Source organism: Podospora pseudopauciseta, chromosome 3, assembly GCF_035222475.1.
Source record: "Podospora pseudopauciseta strain CBS 411.78 chromosome 3, whole genome shotgun sequence".
In the NCBI taxonomy this organism is placed as follows: domain Eukaryota; kingdom Fungi; phylum Ascomycota; class Sordariomycetes; order Sordariales; family Podosporaceae; genus Podospora; species Podospora pseudopauciseta.
Genome location: NC_085893.1, coordinates 2,517,407 through 2,540,343, shown reverse-complemented (window position 1 = coordinate 2,540,343; position 22,937 = coordinate 2,517,407). Strand labels below are relative to the sequence as shown.

The window sequence follows — 22,937 nt, the reverse complement described above, 5'->3', positions numbered from 1 at the left end:
TCTTCTCACCAGCAGAGCCTTACTCCACGCCTGCCCGGGTCAGGCGCAGTTTTTGAAAAGAAAAGAAAAATTCCCTACAGGCACATACATACTGCATACCTCAGATGTCCGTTGATATCTCCCTTTCAAGCCCGCTCGCTACCAGTCTCAATCAAACTGGCTCAGGCGCCGAGTGGTGCACCTACCTAATATATGACGACCGGGCCAGCTCTTTATGGACATATCTTTCGAAGCTCTACTTGCCGAGCCTCCAAAAAAGTCATACTGATTAGTCCAGGCTGCCATGCATGCCGGTAGTAGGATAACTACTGGACTCTCTCGGACTTCTCAGCCTCGGACCTTGTTTGTGGGACTATACCTACATTTGGCAATATTGGATAGTCTAACTAAACATTTAAGGTGGTACAAAGACAACATAGAGTGTGATTGGATTGTTGTTGCTGTTGAGGAAAAGAGCCTCATTGTCTGGCTACCATACTCACGGTAAGAGTCCGAGTTGTGCTTGTGCTACCATATAGGTATTCCGCGAGTGTTTGTTTTGGGGCATAAGAGGTATCATGACCGGTTCTCTTGGCTGTGTTTGTGTCACCATATGAACAGTTGATGGGCAGTTCTGTTTTGGGACATAAGAAATATTATCAAAAGTTTTCTCGCGTGTTAGAGATTAAGATTTGAGATGTGTTGGTTGTTGAGGGAGGAATTGATGAGTTGATTTCCGGTAATTGTTAGATGTGATCGAGCCACCTGTGTTAAGAAACACCACCACAGCCCCTTTGACGCTGAAGAGCTCTTCGTCTGTATTATATTCGCATTGTGGCAATACGACCGGGCCGTGTTACGAGCTTGGGCTTGCTGAGAACATTGCCAACTCTCCTGTGATGTGGAGACTGGAGGGTCTCAGAGTCCGAGATGCGTTGACTCTGCAGGGCATGGATGAGCGTCAGCTCCATGGTCGAGATACATTCCAGTCCCCTTTGATGTGTGTAACCGAGTCCGAGAGATGGGTATTGGAAATAGATGGAAGTCCTTCAACCAAACCTCATCTGGCGAGATGGGCAACTCTCGACAGGTATAAAGAAGGGCCATCTCCCCCCTTCAAACCACCTCATTCTACCTCTTCACCACCGGCCTTCATCTCATCATCATCATCATCATCACCAGCCTTCAACGAACAAAAACCACCAACACCAACCCCCAGCCATCAGCATGAAGTTCCTCGCCACCCTCCTCACCCTCGCCGCCTCGGCCTCGGCCATCGACCTCTACCTCCACACCGACAACAACTGCGGCGGCTCCAACGCCCTCCGCTGCAACGGCATCAACCCCAACACCTGCTGCGGCACCAACGCCAACGGAAGCCCCTACCAGTCCGTCGCCGTCCGCGGCATCCAGCAGGGCTGGAACATCCAGTGCCGCGGCTACGACAACGGCCAGTGCAACCGCCTCCAGACCATCTCGGGCAACAACGGGGGCAACTTCATCTGCAACCGGTCCAACGGCTTCCGGTACTCCGGCGTCGGGTATAACTTCATCGGCCGGAAGCGGGCGATTGATTCTACCCTCAAGCCTGAGTGCCAGAGGCCCAACGCCTTGGTCTTGGAGGACGGCTCCGAGTTTGATCTCACTGGGTTGAGTGAGGAGGAGTTTGATGCCCTGTGGGTTTTTTTCTTTCCCAACTTTACAGACACAACACTAATTGAGATTTTGTAGTGTAGCGGTTGGTCTCCAGGCTAATAGCACTGCTGATGTCCCTGCCCAGCTCCAGTCTCTTCAGATCAAGTAAAATGGATCAGGTAGCCATGGAGAGTTATACTCGCACTCACACAGGGCTAGATGGGACGCCATTTTTTGTCTAGGGTGATGCAGTAAATCGGGGAAGCAAACGGCTTCTGCCGTTTGTGTGCCTGGGTCACAATCGTGCTGTTGACGAGGTCTGGCCTTGGTGATTTTCTGGCTAGGTGTGCTGTGTTCAGTCAACATTTCTTTTCTTCTTCTTTCTTTGTTCGAAGAAACGCTTAGATTACTTTTGTCTGCCCGAATAAAAAGTATTGGATCCTCAACGGTTGATACTGCCGAGACTGCAGTGTGTTTCCGAGAGATGGGTGTCTACAATATGAAACCTTTGACCTCTGGTCTTAAGAGATGGAGTGGCGATTGCTTGGCTTAAAGCATGAAGAGTGCCCCGGTCAAGTTGGTGCTGTTTCGTGGTGTATCTGTCCTACCACGGAGGTTAAGACGAAGTTGGACTGATGACTCAGCCAAACAGGTGCACAGAGCTCACTCAAAAAAGTGAATTGGTCATGTGATTAGCTGTCTATTCATTCTTGACAAGAACCAGATATGTTTCAAAACACATGGGACAAAATGTGTAAAAAAGTCCAAAAGAACACGAACTCCTGCGGAGGGTTTTGGTATAATATGCATCAGCCGTGAATCGAACACGGGGCCCATCGATGGCAACGATGGATTTTACCACTAAACCACTGATGCTGTTTCTTGTGGGGTTGTTGAAGAATTTGCCTACAATGTAGGTATGTAGTGCTAGCGATGGGCGATGCAAGAGAAGCACTTTGTCATGAAACGTAGCGTACCCGTTTGGCTCTCTATTTGAGAATTGTCATGTCCATATGAGAATAAAAGATTGAAGACAACAGAGGGAGTTTTCTTGCCTATGGCCGCTGAGAAGTATGACCGCGGGTAAAAATCTGTTTCCTTTGCCTTGCTTGTTGGTTTTGAAAAGGGGTAATGTTTACGTGCCTTGTTGGGAAGAGATAGACAAAGAACAAGGTTTTGTGGCGTCGAAATCAGGGGAACCATATACCACATCCCGAAGCATAACGCCATACAATACAGCTAGGCATTGTGAATCTACAAAACATCGTTTCATGAGCTATGCCTACCCTATCTTACTCTCGTTTCCTAAACAACCAATGCAAATGCTTTTAGCCCCAATTTTAATCTATACCTCCAACATCCCACCCACCGCTCACTTCTTTCCCCCCAAAAGTGCCAACTTCTCGAACCCCGTCACCACCGGCGCCGTTTGCTTAGCCCTCATAGCCTCCAAACTCTCAAACAGCACCCCATCCCCGCCCACCGGCCTCCACCCCTCTCCATCCTCCCCTTCACCCTCAACTTGCTGTTTCTCCTCCTGCGGCCAAACCTCCCCAACAGCCTGCCTACACCCCTCCAGCACAACCCCCATCGCCTCCTCAATAACCCTTGCCCGCTCCTGCATATCCCTCCTCACCAACCCAAAGACCAACCTCTCCACCTCCCCCTTCGTCCCCTCCACCCTCTCCACCAACCTCCTGACACTATTAACCAAATACTCCTCCTCATAAACCGTCCCCTTCCTCCCCCTCGCCCTCTTCTTCTCCTCCCTCCTCCTGTTTTTGCTTGTTGCTCTCGAGACATTGGAGCCAACAGTCCCCACGCTCCCAGCCTTGCCGGTATACCTCGTAAACATCGACGCGCTCGTCGTCGCCCTCGAGCTAGCAGCAATAGAGATATCATCCGGGATGTCATAACCATCCGCGTTCTTGCTCCCAAAGGGGTTCTCCCCCTCGTAAAACGCCAGCGGGTCCTCCTTTGCCTTCTTGCGGAGCTCAAGGATGCGCGGAACTTGCGCCTTGAGTTGGGCTTTGCAATCAGCCAAGAACTCAATGCTGGAGGAGAAGGCATCCGCGAGGCCGCTGTCAATATGGCTCTCAAGAAGGTCACGTCGCTTGTGCAGGGCGACAAGCCGGAGCGCATCGGCAAAGAGGTAGCCCTTGCAGAGGGATTGGATGGCGGATTCGATAGAAGAGAGGTACTCCATGTGGATTGTTGCCGCGGCGGCATAGTCCTTTGCTTCGCGGAGGGCGTCGGCAAGGTCGCTTGCTACTTCTTCTAGTCGCTGAGCGGTGATGGGCGGGTCTTGCTGCTGGGCAACGTAGAGGCATTCGCGCCAGCAGGCGGCGCCCGCTTTGAGGTAACAGTCTGTGGCGTCGTGGTAGCTGTTGAGTGACTCGTAGGCTAGGCCGGCTTCCTTAAACTGGGAGATAGACTTGAGGTGGGCGGCGAAGAGGTCGGTAATCACGCGGTGGTGCTGCTCGTCGTGACGGTAGATGCTCAAGGCGTGCTGGTAGAGCTTGTGCTTGACGGTGTACGTCTTCACCTCCTCGAAATCGCCAAGAGCCTTGAGATGGTCCAGGGCTTTCTCGTGGTTCCCGAGCTTGTCGTCGATTGTGTACTTTCGCTGGAGCTCTGGCATCTTGTGAAGTTCTTGAATAAATGGGAGATACTCTCTGGGATCACGTTGAGACTGCTGGGCAACCAGCAAAGTAAGTTCGAGATTGTACAAACCGAGGGCGTGGTCGTAGAGTCTGTTGACATCTACCAGGAAGCAAATGTGCTCAACAGCACGTTCGGCTAGTGCCTCATGTTCTTGCATAAGATCGGCAACCACACGCAAGCCATCATCGAGGGCTGGTGGGTTCTTGCAGACATGCGCTGTGATGATGTTTTGGAGGTTGGCGTTCTTCTGGGTCTTGAGCTTTGCCAAAACAGCATCACAGATCTTGTTGATCTTGCTTTCTTTAGCAGCCGTTTCAGCTTCTTGCGACTGCGGAGCTGCGCCAGCCTTGGTGTCCTTGTACATAGTCCGGGTGACATCCTCCTCCCTAAACAAAGTCAGCATACGGCATCAGATGATTCTGAAAGACTCAAGAAACTTACTTGAGAGTGGACAAAAACAAGTCAATGTTGGCCGTATCCTTCACCTGCTCCAAGAACAAGCCGACGTGCTCCAGGAACTGCTCCGGTCGGTGATCATAGAGCAGGTTCATATCCACACGCTGAGTGCGGCATGTCGCAAAAGCAGCGCCATAGTTCTTGGCCTCGATAAGGTCGCGGATGCCGGACAAAACCATAGCCCGGGGATAAATTGTCTCAAGATTGCCACGAGGCATCTGAAGCACAATGCTCATCCTGCTGGGCATGGCAACGACCAGCCTGCCTCCCCGCTCGATACTCCGGCATCGTTCGTCATTCTCGGGGTCGTCCTGGGGAACCTCAAGCTCTTCTTCCGTAGCCAAGTGAACAAACTTGACGAAGTGGTTGGTAGTTGTGAAGATGAGATGATGCTTGGTAACAACAAAAGAAGTACAGTTCCTGGCCAGTAGCGTCGAGTTGCAGTAGAGATAGCCATTCCGAGCCTGTCCAAAAGCCAGGAACTCGCCTGAATGTGTAATGTAACTTGTCCAGGGCAAGAAGTTGGCAAACTCGGCAGGAAGCGGGAGGTGTTCTCCTTCAATGATTCTGCTCAGTCTGCCACGCCAATCCTGAGCAATGACTCCATCTTCCTCGACAACTGGTGGCACTATAGGTGTTGTAATGGTTGTGATGGAAGTTGCATCCGTCTTTTGCCACCCGTGTTCGTTTGTTTGTGTGCCATCAAATGTGTGCCTGACAATCTCCATGTCTTCCGACATTTGAAGAACGTGAACCTCATTTGAGCCAGACAGGCCAACCTGAAGTACATGTTCCTCGTATAACTGGGCATGTGTCTTCCTAAAGGAAGCCGTAGAGGCAAGCTTCGGGGGTAGCATCCGTGGTCCCTGGATGATAAGCTCGAAGAAGCTAACACCACCTCGGTGCAGCACGGCCATCGAGTTGCAATCCCGTCCGATTGTAACGTCAATAATAGGAGACTCGACTTCGAGTTCGTCAAAGGCCATCGGAGGAGGCACATTAGCCGTCCGAAAAGGGGTGAATTTGAGTGTCTGACCGTCAATTACGGCAACAGCTCCGAAGTCGTGAGGAGAAACTCCCGGCCCACGGGCGATGGTGAAAATGTACTCGTTGATAAGTACTTTGCCTACACAACTTGTGAGACAACTGAGGAGAATAGGGAGTAGAGAGGTTATCTTACCTGCTGTCGCCGCAACACACAACAGTGGTTTCTCTGCATGCCAGGCAAACTTTGAACTCTGGTGGTGCTTGCTACCACCGTCACCACAGAGGAACTCTTGTTTCAGATACCAGTGGTAGTTGCCTGTAGTCCATAGCTGTACTCTATCCTTCATGATAACAGCTAGAACGGTTGAGTCCGAGTTCCACTCAAGCGCCAGCTCTGCAGCCACATCAGGGGAGTCCTGGGGCGCTCGAAGTGTGAACTGCCCATGGCGCAGGCCATTTCTTTCAAAGAACACAACGTCAATACGGTCCGAGAGACGCTGAATCCCGGCCATGAGATTTCCCTCAGGCCGCCAACTCAGAGCGCCCTCAAGCCCATCCACGGGTTCACTGACACTGTCCAACTCACCATCACGGTTGTACACCCGGATCACACGTCGTTGTCCTTGCTGAAGGAAGTTGACAGCAACATACGCACCATCACCTCTCCAACTGATCGTGCACCGACCATCATCGTTTGAGCTCAAGGCGCCCTCGTCTACCTTCTCCGGAATAGTAGGGTCTCGAAGCCCCTTGGCCTTGGCGCCCTTGCCGATAAACTGAGTCTCCTTCTTGCCCCATCCGACAGAGACATGCTTTGACAGCCTCAAGTCCTCTTCGCTGAGGCCAACCTCTGAAATAACATCGAAGCTCCGGCTCATGAAGAGCACCTTGGCATCCCCTGTTGCGATGGCAAGTAGCTCTTCATCTGGTGACCAGCGAGCAGCCGAGATAGAGGGCGACAATGTGCCTACGATCTCAATGTGCGCTTCACCAGCGGCGGTTTCTTCGTCTTCAGTAACAGTGACAATGTCACCGCCGGCCATGATGACACATGTTGTCAATGTGTCGCTGAAGTAGTGTATACTCCGGATAACATCTGGACTGCCATCTTCGTTTGGGCAAAGTGCATCCCATGTTGCGATGTTTCTTGATTTTCTATGTCATGGAAATTGCAGTCTTAGATTATATGCTTGTTTTAACATGAGAATGATGAATATGTATGTATCTTACAAGTGACAAGGGGGACGCTCATGAGTGTGCTTCACCACCCTCGAGAGTTCGATCCGGGCATCACGGGCGGTTGGGCCACGGGCAACAATCACCTCATCCCTGGAGACATCCCAACACGATGCCGAGAAGGGGGCCGAAGCCGAGGCGGCGGTAGGAAAGGGAGAATCCGGGACGGGATCCCTGAAGACGCTGTGGCCGATGTTGCGCAAGTTCCGCATCTCGTCCGGTCAAAACTCTTTTCTTGGTATGAGTTTTGGGTATGAGTCAATCGCTGGTTTTAGCACCGTAGTGGTGCGATCATTATCAGGATATAGCTTCTTTCGGGACTTTTCGGCGGCCACCGGTGCCCAGGTGGTGAGAGCTGAGAGCGGACGAAGTGGGTAGTTCAGAAGGGTAGCACTCGTCTATTTCCGTAGTGAAAAAGTGGCAAAATGTGAATAAAAAAGCGACTGAAAATTTTAAAAGAGTTGTAGTGTGTATGTAAGTCGAGGGGCTCAAGCCTATGCTCATGCAGCTCGAGTTAGCTGATTTTTGTCGGTGTTTTTCAGCCTTTGATATCCGTCTGCCAAGTTTGACCGAGTGACTTGATGTCTCAAGGCTATTCACAAGCTTGTTCTCCTCGAAAAGATCACCATCGTTCTCGAGAGTCAATGACACTGATGGCTGATAGCCCCTCTCTGCCCCTCCATAGACTGAAGCTTTCGAGAGCCCAGGGTTTAACCAGCCTCAAAATGTTAGAGTCAGTGCGCTTAGCTGCGGGGTCGGTCATTGGCTGTGGCTTGCCTTGTACCGGGGTACCAAACAGTCCGCCTTGCTTTAGCGGCACACCGCGGGAAAGTATTTACCACTAACAAGTCGCTGGTACCTTTGCCAGGGCGTTCAAGCTTCAGTGGCGGTGGCCATTGCTCTAAATAAACGGGCGAATCAGAACTCGCCCTACTACAGCCGGACGCGTTCCAGAGCTATGAAAGCGAGCAATTGTTGAGGAATCAGGCCTGCAGGGTGCCACAAACAAGGGATAGAGCTTTCCCATCCTTCCCAATCGCACCACCACCGACAACTGACCGCCCGACTGTGAAACTACTTAATTGCTTCATATATCACTTGCTTCTGGAGTCTGGGGTAAACTCCACCCTTCTCTCTCACTCGTTGTTATTCAACGTTCGTTTTCTTGCCTTCCCATTGCCTTCTAATAGCCTACCCACTAGACAGCTAGAAGACGACGACAACTCATTACCCCAACAAAAACATGGACGTCGCCTACAATCAACACTCTGCCTTCAGGCGCAAGTCCCGATCCTCGGGTAACCTCACCCACCTCTCCCTCGCGCCTCTAACCTCCAAACTCCCTATTCACGATGCCCACGATATCCTCGACGACAACGATCTCACCACCCCAACCTCCGCTCCCCCAACAGTAACCTCCTACTCCTACCTCCAAGGCAAATCCGCCCCTACCACCCCCCGTCTCCTCTCCCGCTCCCCGGGTCCCAACAACCGCTCCGCCTCCGTCTCCGGCGCCCGTAAGTCCCGATCCTCAGTCTCCCTCGCAAAATCGAAATCCTCCTCCCACCTCCCCCATAACCAGTCCCGTGCCTCCCATCGCCAAAGCTCAACCTCCCTCTACACTTCCCCCACCACCCCACGCCACCGCTCCTCCCACCACCCAAACCAGCTGAGACAAACCGACCGCTCCGACTCGGATTGGCTCCTCCGCTGCGGCTCCATCATCTCCCTCGAAACCCGGGAATCCAAAGGCCAAGCCTGGCTCTCCACCCGCGCCTCGTCTACATCCTTGGCTGGTCACTCTCCTCAAGACGCCGAAGACGAAGCCTTTGAGCGGGAACTCGCAAGGGAAAGAGAAGAGCTGGTTTATGGCTCTCGGCACACCCCCCGTCACCTATCCCGTCACGCCTCTAGGAGAAGCAGTGTCCATCTTGACGGCAACGATGATAACATCTCCTCCCCGGCCTACAGCCGCTTTAGGAGCAGATCTCACTCCCGGGTTGGGTCTATGACGCCAGGCGGGAGTAGCCATAGGATGACAACCTTTGTGGAGGATTACTTCAACTCTAATGGGTCGGGGTCAACTCCTGTGGCGGAGAACCCTGACGACGAGATTGCCGGTCCGGATTTTGTCAATTTTGACGAGGAGCTAGAAAATTACACTGTGGATGACGCTGAGTTTGTCACGGGTGATGGGGCAGAAGATGAGGCGTACGTGAGGAAGCTGGTGAAGGGGACTGGGAACGGGGGTGTAGGGTCTTGGTTTGGCCATGTGCTCGGTGTGAAGCTTTTTGCCGTTGAGGAGGACGATGAGGAGGAGTCGGAGGATGATTATGATGGGGAGACGACGGATGGGGAGGGATCAGGACATGAGATGGAGAGGAGGGTGTCATGCTTGAGGAGGCTGGAGGGGCAGAATATGAAGACGATGGTGGATGAGAGTATCCCGCCGCCGAAGGAGAATGAGGGTGGCTGGCATGATGCTGCTTGGTTGTTGACCGTTGCTTCGAAGGTATTGCTTTGAGAGGAGTGGCTTGTTAGAATGTGCAAGAGACATGGCGTTGGTTTGTGTTGTGCCATACCTGTCTTTACGTTTGTCAAGCTTGCCAGGTAGCAATTGTGGCTTCGAGTTTTTTACCCTGGCATCTTCACATACCCTACTCTCTTTTTCTGCTGGTTATTGGCTTTGGAGTTTTGCAAACTTTCCTCTGCTTATATCAGGGCAGGATTTGTGAAGTGTATGTCATTCCAGGGCGCTGGTTGGCCTTGTGGTTGGCACGCATGTCGACCTTCGAAACTGCTATCCAGTCCATATCAATGGCTGGAGAGTTCAGTTGAACGGGATTGCCTCTTGGGAGCCCTCCCAAACACAACCACGATATGGCTGGGGCAAAAAGACGATGCTCCCGGTACTGGTTTAGTCAGGCCGGCGGCTGACTGAGAAACCCCAACAACAAACCTCGCTCTTCTTATCTTGTGCCGCTGCACTGCGATTGCACATTCCGGGGAGCCTTTTCCCTCTCAAGAGCAACAGTCCAAGAGATGCACAGAGTGATAACCGATTACAAGACCGGCAACACCCCCAGCCTAGAACAGTGGGCTTGCATGAAGGAACTGTTCCCAGAAAGATTGCTTATTTCTATACCCACTTAATGATTGTCATTTTACAACATGTTTTCCCCCAAATTTGGAAGCGAGCAAAGAGAAAGATATGGTTTTTACATGTAGCTGGATATAGAAAATGTCTATTAAATCAGCTGCCCCCGCCCCCCCCTCCCCCAAAAAAAAAGAAGGTTCTTTGCGTTAACCAAACAAGTCTTGGTAGTCTTGGAAATCTTGGTATCAGAAGATTGTTGATATGTACCTTATGTAACCCCGCCCGCCGGTTAGGTATCTTGTTTCACGATAGAAATATTTCGGGACACGATGGTGTTTCTCGAGAGAGCGAATATTCGCAACCCCGATTCTCTAAACATGGAATCTTCTAGCTCTGCTTATAATTCCATCCCATCCTGTTGTGTCTGGCTTCCAATACTCTCTCTTAGTGCCAAGACTTGAACCAAACCCAAAAACGCTTTGATCTCTTGGGTACCATCGCCATGATAGGCTCCTTTTTCTTAACCCATTAGTGCGTGCGTTGGTGGTGAGGAGGAAAAAAAAAGCCGGCCGGACCTCACTGCTGATATGTATGTATGTAGTCCTGACGCAAAAAAACAGGTTTTGGGAGTGTCACGATGCAGTCCCCTATGCAAGTCGAGGGTCTAGAACGCTCAGATTGAGGGAGGGAAACAAGGAAAAAAAAAAAAACGGTGTGAGACAAGGGGGGCTAGCTTGACATGTCTCTGAACTTTCTCTCTCTGTATGTACCACTATTCCGCGCCCTTTTTTCTCGGAAAACCAACAAGTCATGAACTTTTGCTCTCTCGCCGTGGGGTCGAAACTTGCAGCGGAAGCTTCCCGGTCCGATATTACTGATCGACTTACTTTCTGTGATGGTGTTGAGCAGTGTTTTTGCTAGGAGGGCAGAATTGGGGACAGACGGCGCGCCCAGGAGGCTGTCGTCACTGGTGCCCGTTTCTTCGATATCCGAGTACACATTTCCCGAACTCGAGAATGACTGACACTTATCGAGATGAAGTCGTCCGAGCATGAAAATACTAGATACTGTAGTCTAGCGCCTGAGGCGCTTCGATCAAACAACAGCCCCGGAACGAAAGGTCCTGCTGCTCAAGACACCCAAGACACGCCGATGCACAACCTGAGCGAAGGATTGATAGAAGTGTCTCGAAGGAATATGTATATCCATAGAGCATGCTGGCCGGGAGTCTCGGGTTTCGTGGAGGACGGACGTCATCATTACACTACAAGGAAGCCTTGGCGGTTGATATAGATATCGTCGCTCAGAGCGGCTCTTTCTGTCAGCGGCGTTCAAACCCATCCGCCTGGGACATGTTTCGGGCGCCTGAGTGCGACAAGACGATATTAGATGAGCTGAAAAGGGCCGCATTTAACTAGCTCAGAGCTGGCCAATGCCCTTGCTATGGGAGCTGACGAAGATTCCAAAGCCACGATCTGGTCCTCGTCGTCAGACCGAAGCGAATCAGCACTGTGTGGACGGCTGACAGGTTCAAAGGTTGGCTCACAGGCAACGCCTGAGGCACGTTCTATATCACTACTCAGTCAGGGCACATTGCATTTGAATCTGTGGAGCTAACTCAGGAGCACTGTCCGGCTCCGATGATGGTGTGACCGCCGATTCGGGCGGTCGCACGCAAGGAAGCACCTGAAGTTGCAGTTGACGGGATTCCGCGGGCTCTCCCAGCCTCCGTTTTGTTGCGGGAGACGTGCAGGCGTCCCGGCCTTGGCTCCCGTTGGTGTACGGAGATCTAGTATAGAATAATCAAAAATGGAAAGGGTAGAAAATGATTACCAGTCCTCAACTAGCCTCCGAAAGATATGCTCATGCGGTGTAATAATTGTGGTGTTGTTGGCCGTGTGTGATGCCGAGCCAGCACCGCCTCCGAAGAAAGATGCAGGTGGTGCCGATATCCGGGCTGTCGGAGCTACTGCGGCATTGTGTAGGGACTGGCATCCCACCAACCACCTCTCTGACACGGCATCGTGACTACACTACATGTTGTCGTTGAAACAAAACTCGGCCTAGTTTGGAAATTATTGCGGTATCAAAAGAGACGAGGGATGTGGGTGGTGGAAATGGATATCCTCGATAAAAGCACTCGTGGCTCCCCACCGATCCGCTGGAAAACTCGAACACGATGCAAACGGTCGACAAAACGTTTTTGGGCTCCAATGGAAAGTTGGTCAGGGATCCTTGCATGGGGCCGGGTACTCGTGCTCCCAATGACGACACCTGGCGGAAATGACGTCGATGTTGAGACGAACTGCCTCTAGCCCCACTTGCCAAGAGCCTATTGTGGAGGGACCCCATCTAATGATTGGCTGTCGAAATTTGGTGGGGTTATGAGATTCAACCACCGTCGAGGTGCTCCTGTCGAGACCTTTCATTCCGTGACTCCTCTTGTCGACTGAGTAAGGGGGCGACGGCATCTAGACCCGCTACTCCACGATGTGTTTTCTCCGGTGGATTCGTTGCTGGTTAGCGATATTGCTTGTATCGACCGCTTTGTCGATGACATCGCTCACCAGCAGGTTCTCGTGGTGGTGCTGAGCATCGTTACACAGCAGGAATGTGTCGAGTTTGTGCCCCGGAGTACCGTCCAGATTTCCGCGATTCTGGCAGAGTGGTGTTTCTTCCAAAGATCCGGTCCTTCCATCGCATGCATGGCCTCTTACTGGGTGTTTGTCCGGTCCAGTCCGATAAGGTACCAAAGGGGAGAGGGCATTGAGGGGTACCGTCTATCAAAAGCCCACGCCGAGAGAGGGGTTGTGACAGATCGGCCTGGACCCTGCATTTGTCGGTCTGCAGCCAGATTCAAGTCTTTCGAAGCGTCCTTTTGACCTTCCGTGTCGAATCACGGTCAGCGGCATGGGACCATATGGGCCTGCTCGATATGCTGTATCGTCGTCGCCAACGAGAGATAAGTGGGAGAGGAGGCCGCATTAAAAAATATGAGCACCACCTGGTCACGCCACGGGGGAGCAGAGTCGTGATCAGCTCATTCTTGCGTCACTTGCTGAAGCCAGACTGACCTCTTAAGCTGTGGTACCGTGTCGTATGGGAAGGTCACCCTCGCTTGACGTCGAGCCCCGCGATGGTATTAGAAAAGACGCTTATTGTAGGCAATAAAAAAACAGACAAGAGAGAAAAATAAAATGGGAGAAATACTTCCAGTGGAATTTATCACACAGATGAATTCCGTCAGATGAAAATCGAAAGATAATAGAATTCCTAAATCCTTGTCAGCTTTTCCCGTGTTGCTGGCACAGATCAGCGCACGGGCCCGGTTCGGTTCAAGTTTGAACCCTGGAATGGAAGGCACCTTGTGCATGAGAAAACCGATGAAGAGTCTAACCGATGAGAGGTGGTACTGAGCTGTGTCTGGATTGGGGGTTATCGTCCATATCTGCCTGCCACTGGAAGGTAATCCGGACAATTTCTGGGGCGTTTATATGACTTTGGAACGGTGGAAATAAACAGTTTCTAAATCTCTAGATACGGAATGGAGCAAGATAATGTGGATGTGTGGTGATTGATGGCCACACGCGCACAAATGGAAGCCATTATTCTCGAGTACAGGTGCGCCCAGTGTGTGCTACGAGAACCCAATTGGGGAGCCATGACGACTGCGGGGTTGAGTGTCGAGACTAACCTCGTTTTAGCGATAATTAGTGGGTGGACCCCTACCTGCGGAACCTCAACAAGAATGGCAAGGAGAGGTAGTGTACCTGTCTGCTGGACCTGGAAAGCACAGCAGGTTGTTTCCCCTCCGTCTGAATCTGTGCCTGCATGAGCAATCGGCTTTCTAGATCAATTCTCCCATGATTTGCAATTTCCAGAGCAGCGACAGACACCAGATCCAGTCCGAAATGCTGCGATCTCTCCAGACACAGTAGGTATTACTCCGTACCTGGGCTGGGTCGTTGGTGCCAGTACCCTTGCGTCACCCGCGTCACCACCGCTGCACCTCTGCACCTCAAAACGGAAGTGACGTCTGGCCCAGGAACCCCCGAGCACCTGCAAATGCCCGTCCGACGTGTTAAGACAGCTACGGGGGGCAGCGCTGGCAAAAGCAAACCAGACAGAACGATCGCGAAGAAAGTGCGTGAAATAGGCCATCTTGCTTGTAGATACAGTAATAGCTGGCTCAAGAAGGCCAAGGGACAAAGAGAAGCTAATGGATGTGTATTGGCTGAGAGCTGAGCGAGGTGCCGCGGTGCTGAATTACTTATTGCTTGTGTGCGATTAGCTTTTTCACTGGGTTGCGGCCAGACTGCCACCCGTTTTGGCAACGCTATTTATTAACTGTCGTGCCAGATCTTATGCCCACCCTCTTCTCCACCAGCAGGACACCCAACCTACCTATCATTTACTTTACCACCCTTTAATACTTTGCTCCTACGTTGCCGGCGCAGCTCTACAGAGTGCCAGCTGGACAGACAAGCCTTTACACCACCAACCTCCAACCTCCCCTCCCCGCCCGCGTCCGCCCTCCACTCCCGGATCCCTACAGGTCTTGTCGTAAAATAGTCAGTCACGCTCTCCTCTTTCCTATCCATTCCTGTGCCGGGGCCGCGAGGGCTCTCCCGGTACCATCAAGAGTCCCCTTTACCCCTCGACCCCTCGCTCCGACCCGACCCCTCAACCCCGCCGTGAATAAAATTTCGCCCTTCATCAGATCCTTTCTCGGGCATACACACACACACACACACACGCACACACACAGGATACATGTCACAAGAGCCATCCATCTCTAACTGTCTGAATCAGCTCCAGCTGCCATAGCCACCCTCGCCCGTATCACACGTCGCTCCTCTGTCTCCCCCGTGGTTGATTCAAGGTGAGTTGAACATTATCCTGCCGAGTTCGAGGCTCCACCCCTCACTCCGCAGCCAAACTCAGAAAGTCACTGGACTCTCCGTTGACGCGCAAATAATAAGGTTCCCGAAAACCTCACCCCTGCCAACGGCCTTCCTCGTACGCCGCTGCCAGACGTGTTTTTGTGCATACTAGGGCAGCCTGGTGGTGCAGCCGCCCTTGTTTGGAACCTCTGGAACCAGTCGCCGTCTTTCTGACCTTGTTGCTATTAGAGACATCCTGTAAGCCCATCCCCCGCCTCACCTCTCACACGCATACACCCAAGACCCAAGAACCCCGTCCCCAATCTCATCTTCATCCTCGCGCTCCACCACTGGCTGCTTCCTCCGCTTCCTTTTGTCTCCTGCAAGGGTGCGCTCCCCGGTACTTAAGACGAGCCGGGCCCTGCCAGCGCGGCTACAGCCGTGTGTCCTTGGCCTCCCATGTTTCCCCTTTCAGTCTTTTTATCTCTTTGCTCCTTATCAGCATACCTCCATCCCGTTCCACAGTAACAAGCATATCCGCTCCGGAGCACAGCTTGACTGCCCCTTGCCACCATGCTCAAGTCAGACGAAGATTCGGTCTGTAATGTGTCCGCATCTCAAGGCGATCCATACTAACCCAGCTTCTGGACTGCAGGACGACGAAGTATACTTCGCAAACATGCCAGACTTCGGTGACCACGTCGACAATGCGATCTTCTCCCAGATCCTGGAAATGGACGAGAGCGACCATGAGAGGGACTTCAGTGAGCCACTGGTCATCAACTTCTTTGAGCAAGCACAGGACACCTTCGAGAAGATGGATCAAGCTCTGTAAGTTTATATCCGTGGCTGGAGCGCAAGAGGAGTGTTGTCTACTGACAGCATGATGTGCAGAGCTTCCAGAGATCTTAACGAACTCTCTACTCTAGGGCACTTCCTGAAGGGATCCTCGGCCACCCTTGGTTTTAACAAGATCCGGGACAGCTGCCAAGTTGTGCAGCAATATGGACACAAGCTCACGGTCGACGGAGTGTCTGAGCCGGACGAGAACGTATGCTTAAAAAAGATCGCCGAGGCACTCCAGGCCGCCAAAGTCGACACAGCCGAGCTCGAGAAACAGATGAAGAAATTTTTTGGAGCCGAATAAAACGGCAACATGCCGTCTCTCGACAACACAACGATGGACGGCAACAATCTCGAGTCGAGGCGGCACCGATAGTCTATCCTGTCTTTGCGGGAGGCCATCATGTGTTGGCCAAAACAGGCCCATCGTGAAGCAAAAGCTAGTGGTGGGGAGGAGCAGTTTTCTCAATAAGAACAGCACGTTTTAGGTCACGGATTGGCTAGTGCTGGGTATTGTGGAAAGCAATCATAGCTTGCGGAGCGGCGTGAGAGGGAAGCACTGCATTTGATTTCAGCGGGTTGCATGAAAGGTGTGGCATGTCTACGGAGCAGACATTATGGTGTAGCCTTTGGTGTGATAGTGGTATTGTCCACAGTTCTTCGATTCAGAAGTTTATACTTTGTATTCTTGAAGCTGCTCAGGTCCACTTGTTGCTCTCGTTAGTGCACAAGTGAAGTTCGACAGCAGCATCACCTCTGGATGGAGTAGTAAATACCAAAACCCTTCTCATATTGTTCAGGGTGTGTTGGATGAGCTGTGGTGCACGGACCATCGTTCTTTCCTTCTGACTTCATCTGCAAGTTGCCTTTCAACACTTGCGCCGATCTTGGTCAAATCTACGTTCTACTCTGTTTCCATAGAGCATCTAATAAAAGGAGAAGAGTATAGCGAAGGAAATTCCTGGGCTCTTCTATTCTCATTGCGGAGATTTGAGTCACCGGCCGGTCGGGGTCGCAAGCTAGGGCCCAATCTCACACACCGATCTGCTAAGCCTGGCTTGGTCTCAACGACAGCCCCACGAAGGTACAAAATCTCAGAGCATATATTCATAGAAACCCAAATTACCCTCCCTCAAGATACCGATCAAACTAACTGACTATAGACAGCCCATCGACTCAAGAAAAGTCCAGCACCATGCCTCCCAGGCCCAAACCGCCACCACCCACGCACTTTCTGTGCATCCCCTTGGTCACACCCACCTCTCGCCCCCAACTAGCCGCCTCGCTCTCCGCCTTCAAGGAAGAAGTCACGCTCCCTCCTCCGCAAGGGTTTTCCCTACCAGAGACGGCTATTCGACCTCTGGGAACTCTACATTTGACACTTGGCATCTTCAGCTTCCCGCCGCCGCCGTCGCCGTTGGTGAATGGTGATCGTTCTGGCGCGAGCATACCACCAAGCGAGGGTAGACTGGAGAAGGCAAAATCGATTTTGGCTGGGTTGAATTTGAGGGAGATGTGGAGTTCTGTTAAAAAGGAGGGTGAGCCAGACCAGCCGAGGGTTACGCTTAGGGGTCTGGCGAGCATGCACCCGCTGCCGAAAACCGCCGTCTTGTACGCCCCGCCTACGGATGAGAACTTCACTGGTTCACTTCGGAGGTTTTGCGATTCTGTCAGGGAAAGATTTTTACAGGTTGGGGAAGAGGGGGAGAAGTTGATGGTGGAGGATGGCCGGCCGTTGTTGTTGCACGCTACGATTGTAAATACTGTTTATGTCAAGGGGCGGGATAAGCAGAGACATAGGGGAAGATATGGGAAAGAGAGGATGGTGGTGGAGAAGGCGGGGGATATTATCGAGCGCTATGAGGACCAGATCTGGATGAGGGATGTGAGAGTGGAAAGGGTGACTATTTGTAAGATGGGGGCGAAAAAGGTTTCGGATGGAGAGGGGGGGGAGACGAGGGAGGAGGAGTATGAGGTTGTGGGGGAGGTTGGGTTTTAGTTGGGGATGATCAGGGTTGAGAACTATCGATGTTGCCTCCACGTTGATGCTGGTAAATAATCATGGAATATGCCCCAGGTTGTTGTTTGTTACCTACCTACGGTGAGGATAGGCAGCTCCCAATCTGATAACATTTTGGCAAGCTCAGCAGACCCATGTATATCACTCCCCTGTCCCGTCACGAGCGAGACGAGCCGCTGGGAAGATGGAGCTTGGGCCACCCCCACAGGGTCCCCCTGCCAGAAACGAATGTGAGGGATCGCCCAAGGCTGAAGGCAATCAAACACCACCATCCATTCCAGCAGCCTGGAGCCGCTATCTTACTACACACACTTCCTCGGATATTGCCCCCTAGGCTGCAGGTTTCTTCCAAGAGCGAGATTAATCAGCCAATCTTACAGCGTCAGACGGCGCGGCGGTGGTGGTAGTATTACTTACAAAGCCAACCCATAAGAAAGCCATCCCCTAGATGCTCCCCACGAGCAAACGAACCAACACCACCACCACCACCACGACAGATCACCAATAAACAACAACCACCGCACCAACACGACATCCAAATAACGATATGCCCCACTCTCCAAAACCATCACCTTCTTCCAACCGTCGCCGCAACTTGAACCAACCCCCCTCATCAACAGCCACAACAGCAGCGACCACGGCCCTCACCCGAGCCCTCTCACCAACGCCCATCCCTCGCTCCTCCTCCCTCGCAACCCCCTCCTCACGAAATACCACGTCAAACCTCCATCCGACAACCCCATCTCGAACCTCCTCCCTCTCCCTCTCCCGCAACCCATCCCCATCCCCGGCCCGCCCAAAAGAAGAACCAGGCCACTACAACATGCAGGACAGTTCAGAAGACGAGCTATCAGCGCTCCAACAAGAAAACCTCCTTCTCAAAGACGACATCAACGCCCTCGATGCCCAAAACACCCTCCTAAGGGACACCCTCCGCCAGGTGAAAACAGACCACAGGCAAGAACTCGCCCAGCTCCAAGACCAAATACGAGGGTTGAAGGAGTTCGTCAGTAAATCGGGCAACGGCGGGGCGGGAATCAACGGGTCCGAGCAAACAACAAGCGACGAGGTCTTTGAGGAGGGCATGGGCAAGCTAGGGAATGGCCTGCAGAACTGGGTTTTGGTTTATTGGAGGAGGAGTAAGATTGGTAGGTGGAATTTTTAACATTATCTGACAGAATCGATCTGGGCGTGATGGGAGGTTTTGGGGAGCTCAATGAGGCTCTCAACTGTGATGGATTTTGTCGCTCCTCTATTAGGCACAAGGAGGCTCCCACATGCAAAAAAAGACATGCCGTAGAATGTGAGAGGACGAGGCTGCAAAAGGATCAACCAGCGGTGAGGATATTGCGAAAAGGCTCTTTCAACTAATACTGCGGCTCTTTCAAAACAGACCTCTCCCACGCCAGCGAGGCTACCCTGACAGAACTTGACCGCCTAGTCCCAACATACAGAGACCTCGTCTCAACAGCCAAGATCCACCTCCTACAGTCCCTCGTCTCGCGACTGCTCACCGAGTCAATATTCAACACCTACTTCGTCGGTTTATCCCCCTCAGAAGCCGACAAGCTAGCCGAAGCCGAAAAGTCATTGGGCACCTATGGTAAGCCAAACCCCCTAATCAGAAACAACACAATCATCACAAGTATGAACAACTCACCGCCCACAAGCAACCTCCCCTGAAATGATGTCCCAGTGGCGCTCCCTAACCCTGGCCATCCTCCAAAAGGACGCCAGCGGGAAGCTCCAAAGAGAAACCTCGACCATCGTAGACGCCCTCGTGGCCAAAGTCAACAGGCTGCTCGACGAGATAACATCCTCAAAGTCCAACGATGCCCGAGACCAGGGTCTCCGGTCCCTCATCGCCAGCGCTGTCGATCTGTCACGCCTGCTTGCTGTCCAAAAAGCCGTCTTTGCTGTCCACATGCCTCAAGTCCTCCCCCACCAGCAAATCATGTTTGACGCCGGGACCATGGAAGACATCGGCGGTGAAGACGAAGAGGGCCTGTTCGAACGAGAGATCTCCTGCGTGACATTCCCCGGAATCATCAAGAGAGGTGACGAGACTGGCGGGCATCTTCAGTTCCGGAACGTGATCTCAAAGGCAAGAGTCCTCTGTTGTCCCGAATAAGAGTTTGAGCCGCAAAGAAAGGAATGGGCGTGATGCAAGATAATGATAGCCGCCGAATTTGTCTCCACTTGGGCTACTGAATGGTGCGTACGGTACACGTACAGGAATGCGTATGCCGGGATCTTTTCGTCGTAGAGGTCGGGTGCACCGATCCTTCGCAACCCAATCTGTCAAACCTGCCGAATAGAGATGCAGACCGGTATGCCGGCTAATGTGCCTTGACTGTGGTATTTCATGATGTCGGGATTCTTCCATGCTTGAACTTCCGAGCTGGTGACCTTTTACAGTCCATCCCGCATGCTCTGAATGGAGGAGGCTTCGCTTGGGTCAGCGAGGGTACAAAAATCTCAACCAACATGGCAAATGGATTGCAGATGCAGTGGCACGCTGCATGGTCCGTGTTTTCGAGCCGAAACAAAGTGGTGAGATACTCCATCACCCCAGCGGTCGGATTTGTGGGCAAGCAGAGCCTCAATCTGTGGGGAAACTTCCTAGTTTTGATTCCAGTTGGAGTCTTGTCGCTCACAGACGAACATGCTTTGATGTCTGGCTGTCGGTTGTATCGCAACTGCGTCGGATCGGAGGCTAAGTATTAAGCAGGTTTGTCGCAAGCTCGATGTGGTTTTACCACAGGAATAGATCTCGGCGTTGGCTCCTCGATATCTTATCCAACCAGGTGTTCTGTAATCTGGGGAGCAAATCGAATTAGAGTATAATTCCGCCGGCACTCTATTATCAGGCCCGCACGGCGCGGTCCCTTCCCGCGTTGGTATATGCAATATATGACTCAGTTGGTGGGAATAAAATCGGTCAAAGGCTACTGAATGACTGGTTAAACCATGCGGATGGCATCCGTCCCGTCCTGGCCAAGGTCATCAGCTCTGCGGAGAAGCTACAGCTGGCAGCATGAGAGAGTGGTAGCCAGTGAGTTGAAGCGGAGCGGTGGCTGCAGTAAGACTTTGGCCAAGGGCTAATGCGGCATGCTGCGTCGCTTGTATAGACTCAAGCTATGTGGTTTTTACCCGCGTGAATCATTCGTCAAGCTTGAGGTCGAGATGACCCTCTAAATAATGACGACTGTGAGGAAATGGCGGTCGAGACATGAACAGAAGTGGCAGAGAAGCCACAAGATAGCAAAGAGCATCTTAACACCTCGACCCAGAAATGCATGGCTCCAGGCCCCGAGGGTGGTGTGGGCTCCGGCAGATGGTGTCTGCATGCGGCAGAAACGATGCAAGGACTCCATGTAGCTGGATGGATCATGCCGCGTCTGTAAGAGGAACGAGAACGAAAAACGTGACTGGTGTTGATCAATGTAGCGGTCGATGTTGCGTTGAAGTGGAAATGGAAAGGTTGATAACATCCTGGAACTCCCGGAAACGCGGACGTGACTGCTTATCCTGAGTGAAATGTCATTTCCAAAATTGACCGGCGCCACCCACACATCACAGCTCGGCCCCAAATACCATTCAACAACACCACCCGCACTCTTCACAGCTGCCCCTCATTTCCATCCAGTCTTATCAGACCCAAGTTTCCGCTTCTCTTTTCCAAAGCATCCCCCATCCCACCGTTCTCTCTCTTGCTGGGAAACGCCCACCACATATTGCTCCATCAACACAGCAAGAAAACACCGCCAGCATCGCATCTGTACGACGTCAGCTCCGTCTCGGTTTCCTTGTGCCGTTTCAATACCGGCCCCTTCCTGTGCCGTAGCTGTGCGGCTTTGCGCTTTGAATCCGCGATAGCACACTTGATACCACCCAACACCTGCTCGCCTCAGCGCCCAGCTAACTGCGTAGGGTTTGGAACCAAGAACACTTGCTTGGTCCCTTGCCTGCGTGTTGGCAATTACTTGCAGTAGGACTTCCCAAGGACTGCAGCAGCTTGCGATTTGAATCGGATCGGTCAACGGCAATCAACACATAGCTGAGTGAAGGAATAAGCCCCCTGCTCACCCATTGGACCTCGCCAGCCCCCGCCAATTGAGACCCCCAACACCCCTCACAGAGCACTCGCTCCCCCTCTTTCTTAAGCTTGTCTGTCACCGCCACCCCGACGCATCGGCCATTACCACCATGGCCGGCCCTGGTTTTGATCCCAACGAGATTCACAACTTTCTTCGCACGTATCCTTCGAGCGACTACACTGGAGTGTACGGCTATTCCCAGAATCCATACAGTGACGGTGTTGAGACTCCCCGATATGCAGTCTCGATAGTCAGCGGTGACTTGCCAGATGGTTGTGAGTTTGACCATACCAATGCTGACGTCCAATCGTCATATACAGCAGCGCCGAGCGTTGCGTCACGAGCATATACCACCACATCCACGATGCAGTCCAGTACAGCATCTGTATTCAGCCGATGGGATGACCAGAGCTCGGTAGGCAGAACTTCGATAGCGTCCGGACGAAGAAGTATTGCGGCGCCACCAGCTCCTACCAATTGGGCGCAGCAGACTGGTGAGCTGTGGTGCGAATTCAGCGAGCTCAAGGGCTGTTCGGCAACATTTCGACTTGATGACGAATTTGGTTGGATTGAACACCATGTCCGCCACTTGAGAGAGAAGTTGCCTGTGCAGTCACGTTGCTGGTTCTGCGATGACTACCCCTTCGTCGCCGAGTCCCCTAGCGACCTGTATCCCAGATTTTACGAGCGCATGCAGCATATCCGCTTGCATATAGATTTCGAGCGGGTGACAAGCGACCATATGCGTCCAGACTTCCACGTCGTCGAACATATGTATAGACAGCGTCTGATTCCCGAACACACTTATCGCCTCGCGATGCAGTTCGATGAGTTGCCGCCACAACTCCAGATCCCAGGGACGCCAGGCGCGGCTCCGCCGTCATCGTCTTCATCAATGTCACGACCATCGAGAAATTTGTCGAGTCGGCATCGAATGGATGAAATATACTCTCAAGGATCGGGATATCGGTCGAGACGATAGGGGACTGTTCACTTACCTGGTTTAGTTCACATTACGAGGGCGAAAACCGCCGTCT

General features: G+C 52.3%; 7 protein-coding genes and 1 non-coding gene across 8 annotated transcripts; 6 read left to right on the top strand and 2 right to left on the bottom strand.

Moving 5' to 3' along the window:
• Window positions 1-1,206: 1,206 nt before the first annotated feature.
• QC763_307225 (uncharacterized protein) lies at window positions 1,207-1,710 on the top strand (the record flags this gene model as incomplete). Its single annotated transcript, XM_062911166.1, has 1 exon — window positions 1,207-1,710. The coding sequence occupies one exon, from the start codon at window positions 1,207-1,209 to the stop codon at window positions 1,708-1,710; it is 504 nt and encodes a 167-aa protein (XP_062767180.1).
• A 709-nt stretch (window positions 1,711-2,419) lies between these two features.
• Window positions 2,420-2,490, bottom strand: QC763_0055040. Its single transcript has one exon. It is a non-coding gene; the product is annotated as a tRNA-Gly (tRNA).
• A 400-nt stretch (window positions 2,491-2,890) lies between these two features.
• Window positions 2,891-7,722, bottom strand: ELP1 (putative elongator complex protein 1). Its single transcript, XM_062911165.1, has 4 exons — window positions 6,952-7,722; window positions 5,915-6,876; window positions 4,720-5,860; window positions 2,891-4,664 (listed from the first exon to the last, which is right to left on the bottom strand). Exons 1-4 carry the CDS (start codon window positions 7,167-7,169, stop codon window positions 2,987-2,989), a joined length of 3,999 nt encoding a protein of 1,332 aa, XP_062767179.1. The 5' UTR covers window positions 7,170-7,722; the 3' UTR covers window positions 2,891-2,986.
• A 478-nt stretch (window positions 7,723-8,200) lies between these two features.
• Window positions 8,201-9,481, top strand: QC763_307210 (uncharacterized protein; the record flags this gene model as incomplete). Its single annotated transcript, XM_062911164.1, has 1 exon — window positions 8,201-9,481. The coding sequence occupies one exon, from the start codon at window positions 8,201-8,203 to the stop codon at window positions 9,479-9,481; it is 1,281 nt and encodes a 426-aa protein (XP_062767178.1).
• A 4,804-nt stretch (window positions 9,482-14,285) lies between these two features.
• On the top strand, window positions 14,286-16,084 carry YPD1 (Phosphorelay intermediate protein; the record flags this gene model as incomplete). The annotated part of the gene is made up of 3 exons (XM_062911163.1): window positions 14,286-15,534; window positions 15,593-15,768; window positions 15,832-16,084. The coding sequence occupies exons 1-3, from the start codon at window positions 15,511-15,513 to the stop codon at window positions 16,082-16,084; spliced, it is 453 nt and encodes a 150-aa protein (XP_062767177.1). The 5' UTR covers window positions 14,286-15,510.
• An 891-nt stretch (window positions 16,085-16,975) lies between these two features.
• Window positions 16,976-17,779, top strand: QC763_307190 (uncharacterized protein; the record flags this gene model as incomplete). Its single annotated transcript, XM_062911162.1, has 1 exon — window positions 16,976-17,779. One exon carries the CDS (start codon window positions 16,976-16,978, stop codon window positions 17,777-17,779), a length of 804 nt encoding a protein of 267 aa, XP_062767176.1.
• Window positions 17,780-18,052: 273 nt separating this feature from the next.
• QC763_307180 (uncharacterized protein) lies at window positions 18,053-20,134 on the top strand. The gene is made up of 3 exons (XM_062911161.1): window positions 18,053-18,948; window positions 19,194-19,403; window positions 19,471-20,134. The coding sequence occupies exons 1-3, from the start codon at window positions 18,348-18,350 to the stop codon at window positions 19,929-19,931; spliced, it is 1,272 nt and encodes a 423-aa protein (XP_062767175.1). The 5' UTR covers window positions 18,053-18,347; the 3' UTR covers window positions 19,932-20,134.
• Window positions 20,135-22,009: 1,875 nt separating this feature from the next.
• Window positions 22,010-22,882, top strand: QC763_307170 (uncharacterized protein; the record flags this gene model as incomplete). Its single annotated transcript, XM_062911160.1, has 1 exon — window positions 22,010-22,882. The coding sequence occupies one exon, from the start codon at window positions 22,010-22,012 to the stop codon at window positions 22,880-22,882; it is 873 nt and encodes a 290-aa protein (XP_062767174.1).
• Window positions 22,883-22,937: the final 55 nt, after the last annotated feature.

Excerpts from the sequence above, each read along its gene's own strand:
- QC763_307180 (XM_062911161.1), top strand. The coding sequence starts at position 18,348 with ATGCCCCACTCTCCAAAACCATCACCTTCTTCCAACCGTCGCCGCAAC. Across the intron at positions 18,949-19,193 it reads TTGGAGGAGGAGTAAGATTG|ACCTCTCCCACGCCAGCGAG; the intron begins GTAGGTGGAATT and ends CTTTCAAAACAG. Across the intron at positions 19,404-19,470 it reads AAAGTCATTGGGCACCTATG|CAACCTCCCCTGAAATGATG; the intron begins GTAAGCCAAACC and ends ACCGCCCACAAG.
- ELP1 (XM_062911165.1), bottom strand. The coding sequence starts at position 7,169 with ATGCGGAACTTGCGCAACATCGGCCACAGCGTCTTCAGGGATCCCGTC. Across the intron at positions 5,861-5,914 it reads GTGTGTTGCGGCGACAGCAG|GCAAAGTACTTATCAACGAG; the intron begins GTAAGATAACCT and ends CAAGTTGTGTAG. Across the intron at positions 4,665-4,719 it reads TTGTTTTTGTCCACTCTCAA|GGAGGAGGATGTCACCCGGA; the intron begins GTAAGTTTCTTG and ends GACTTTGTTTAG.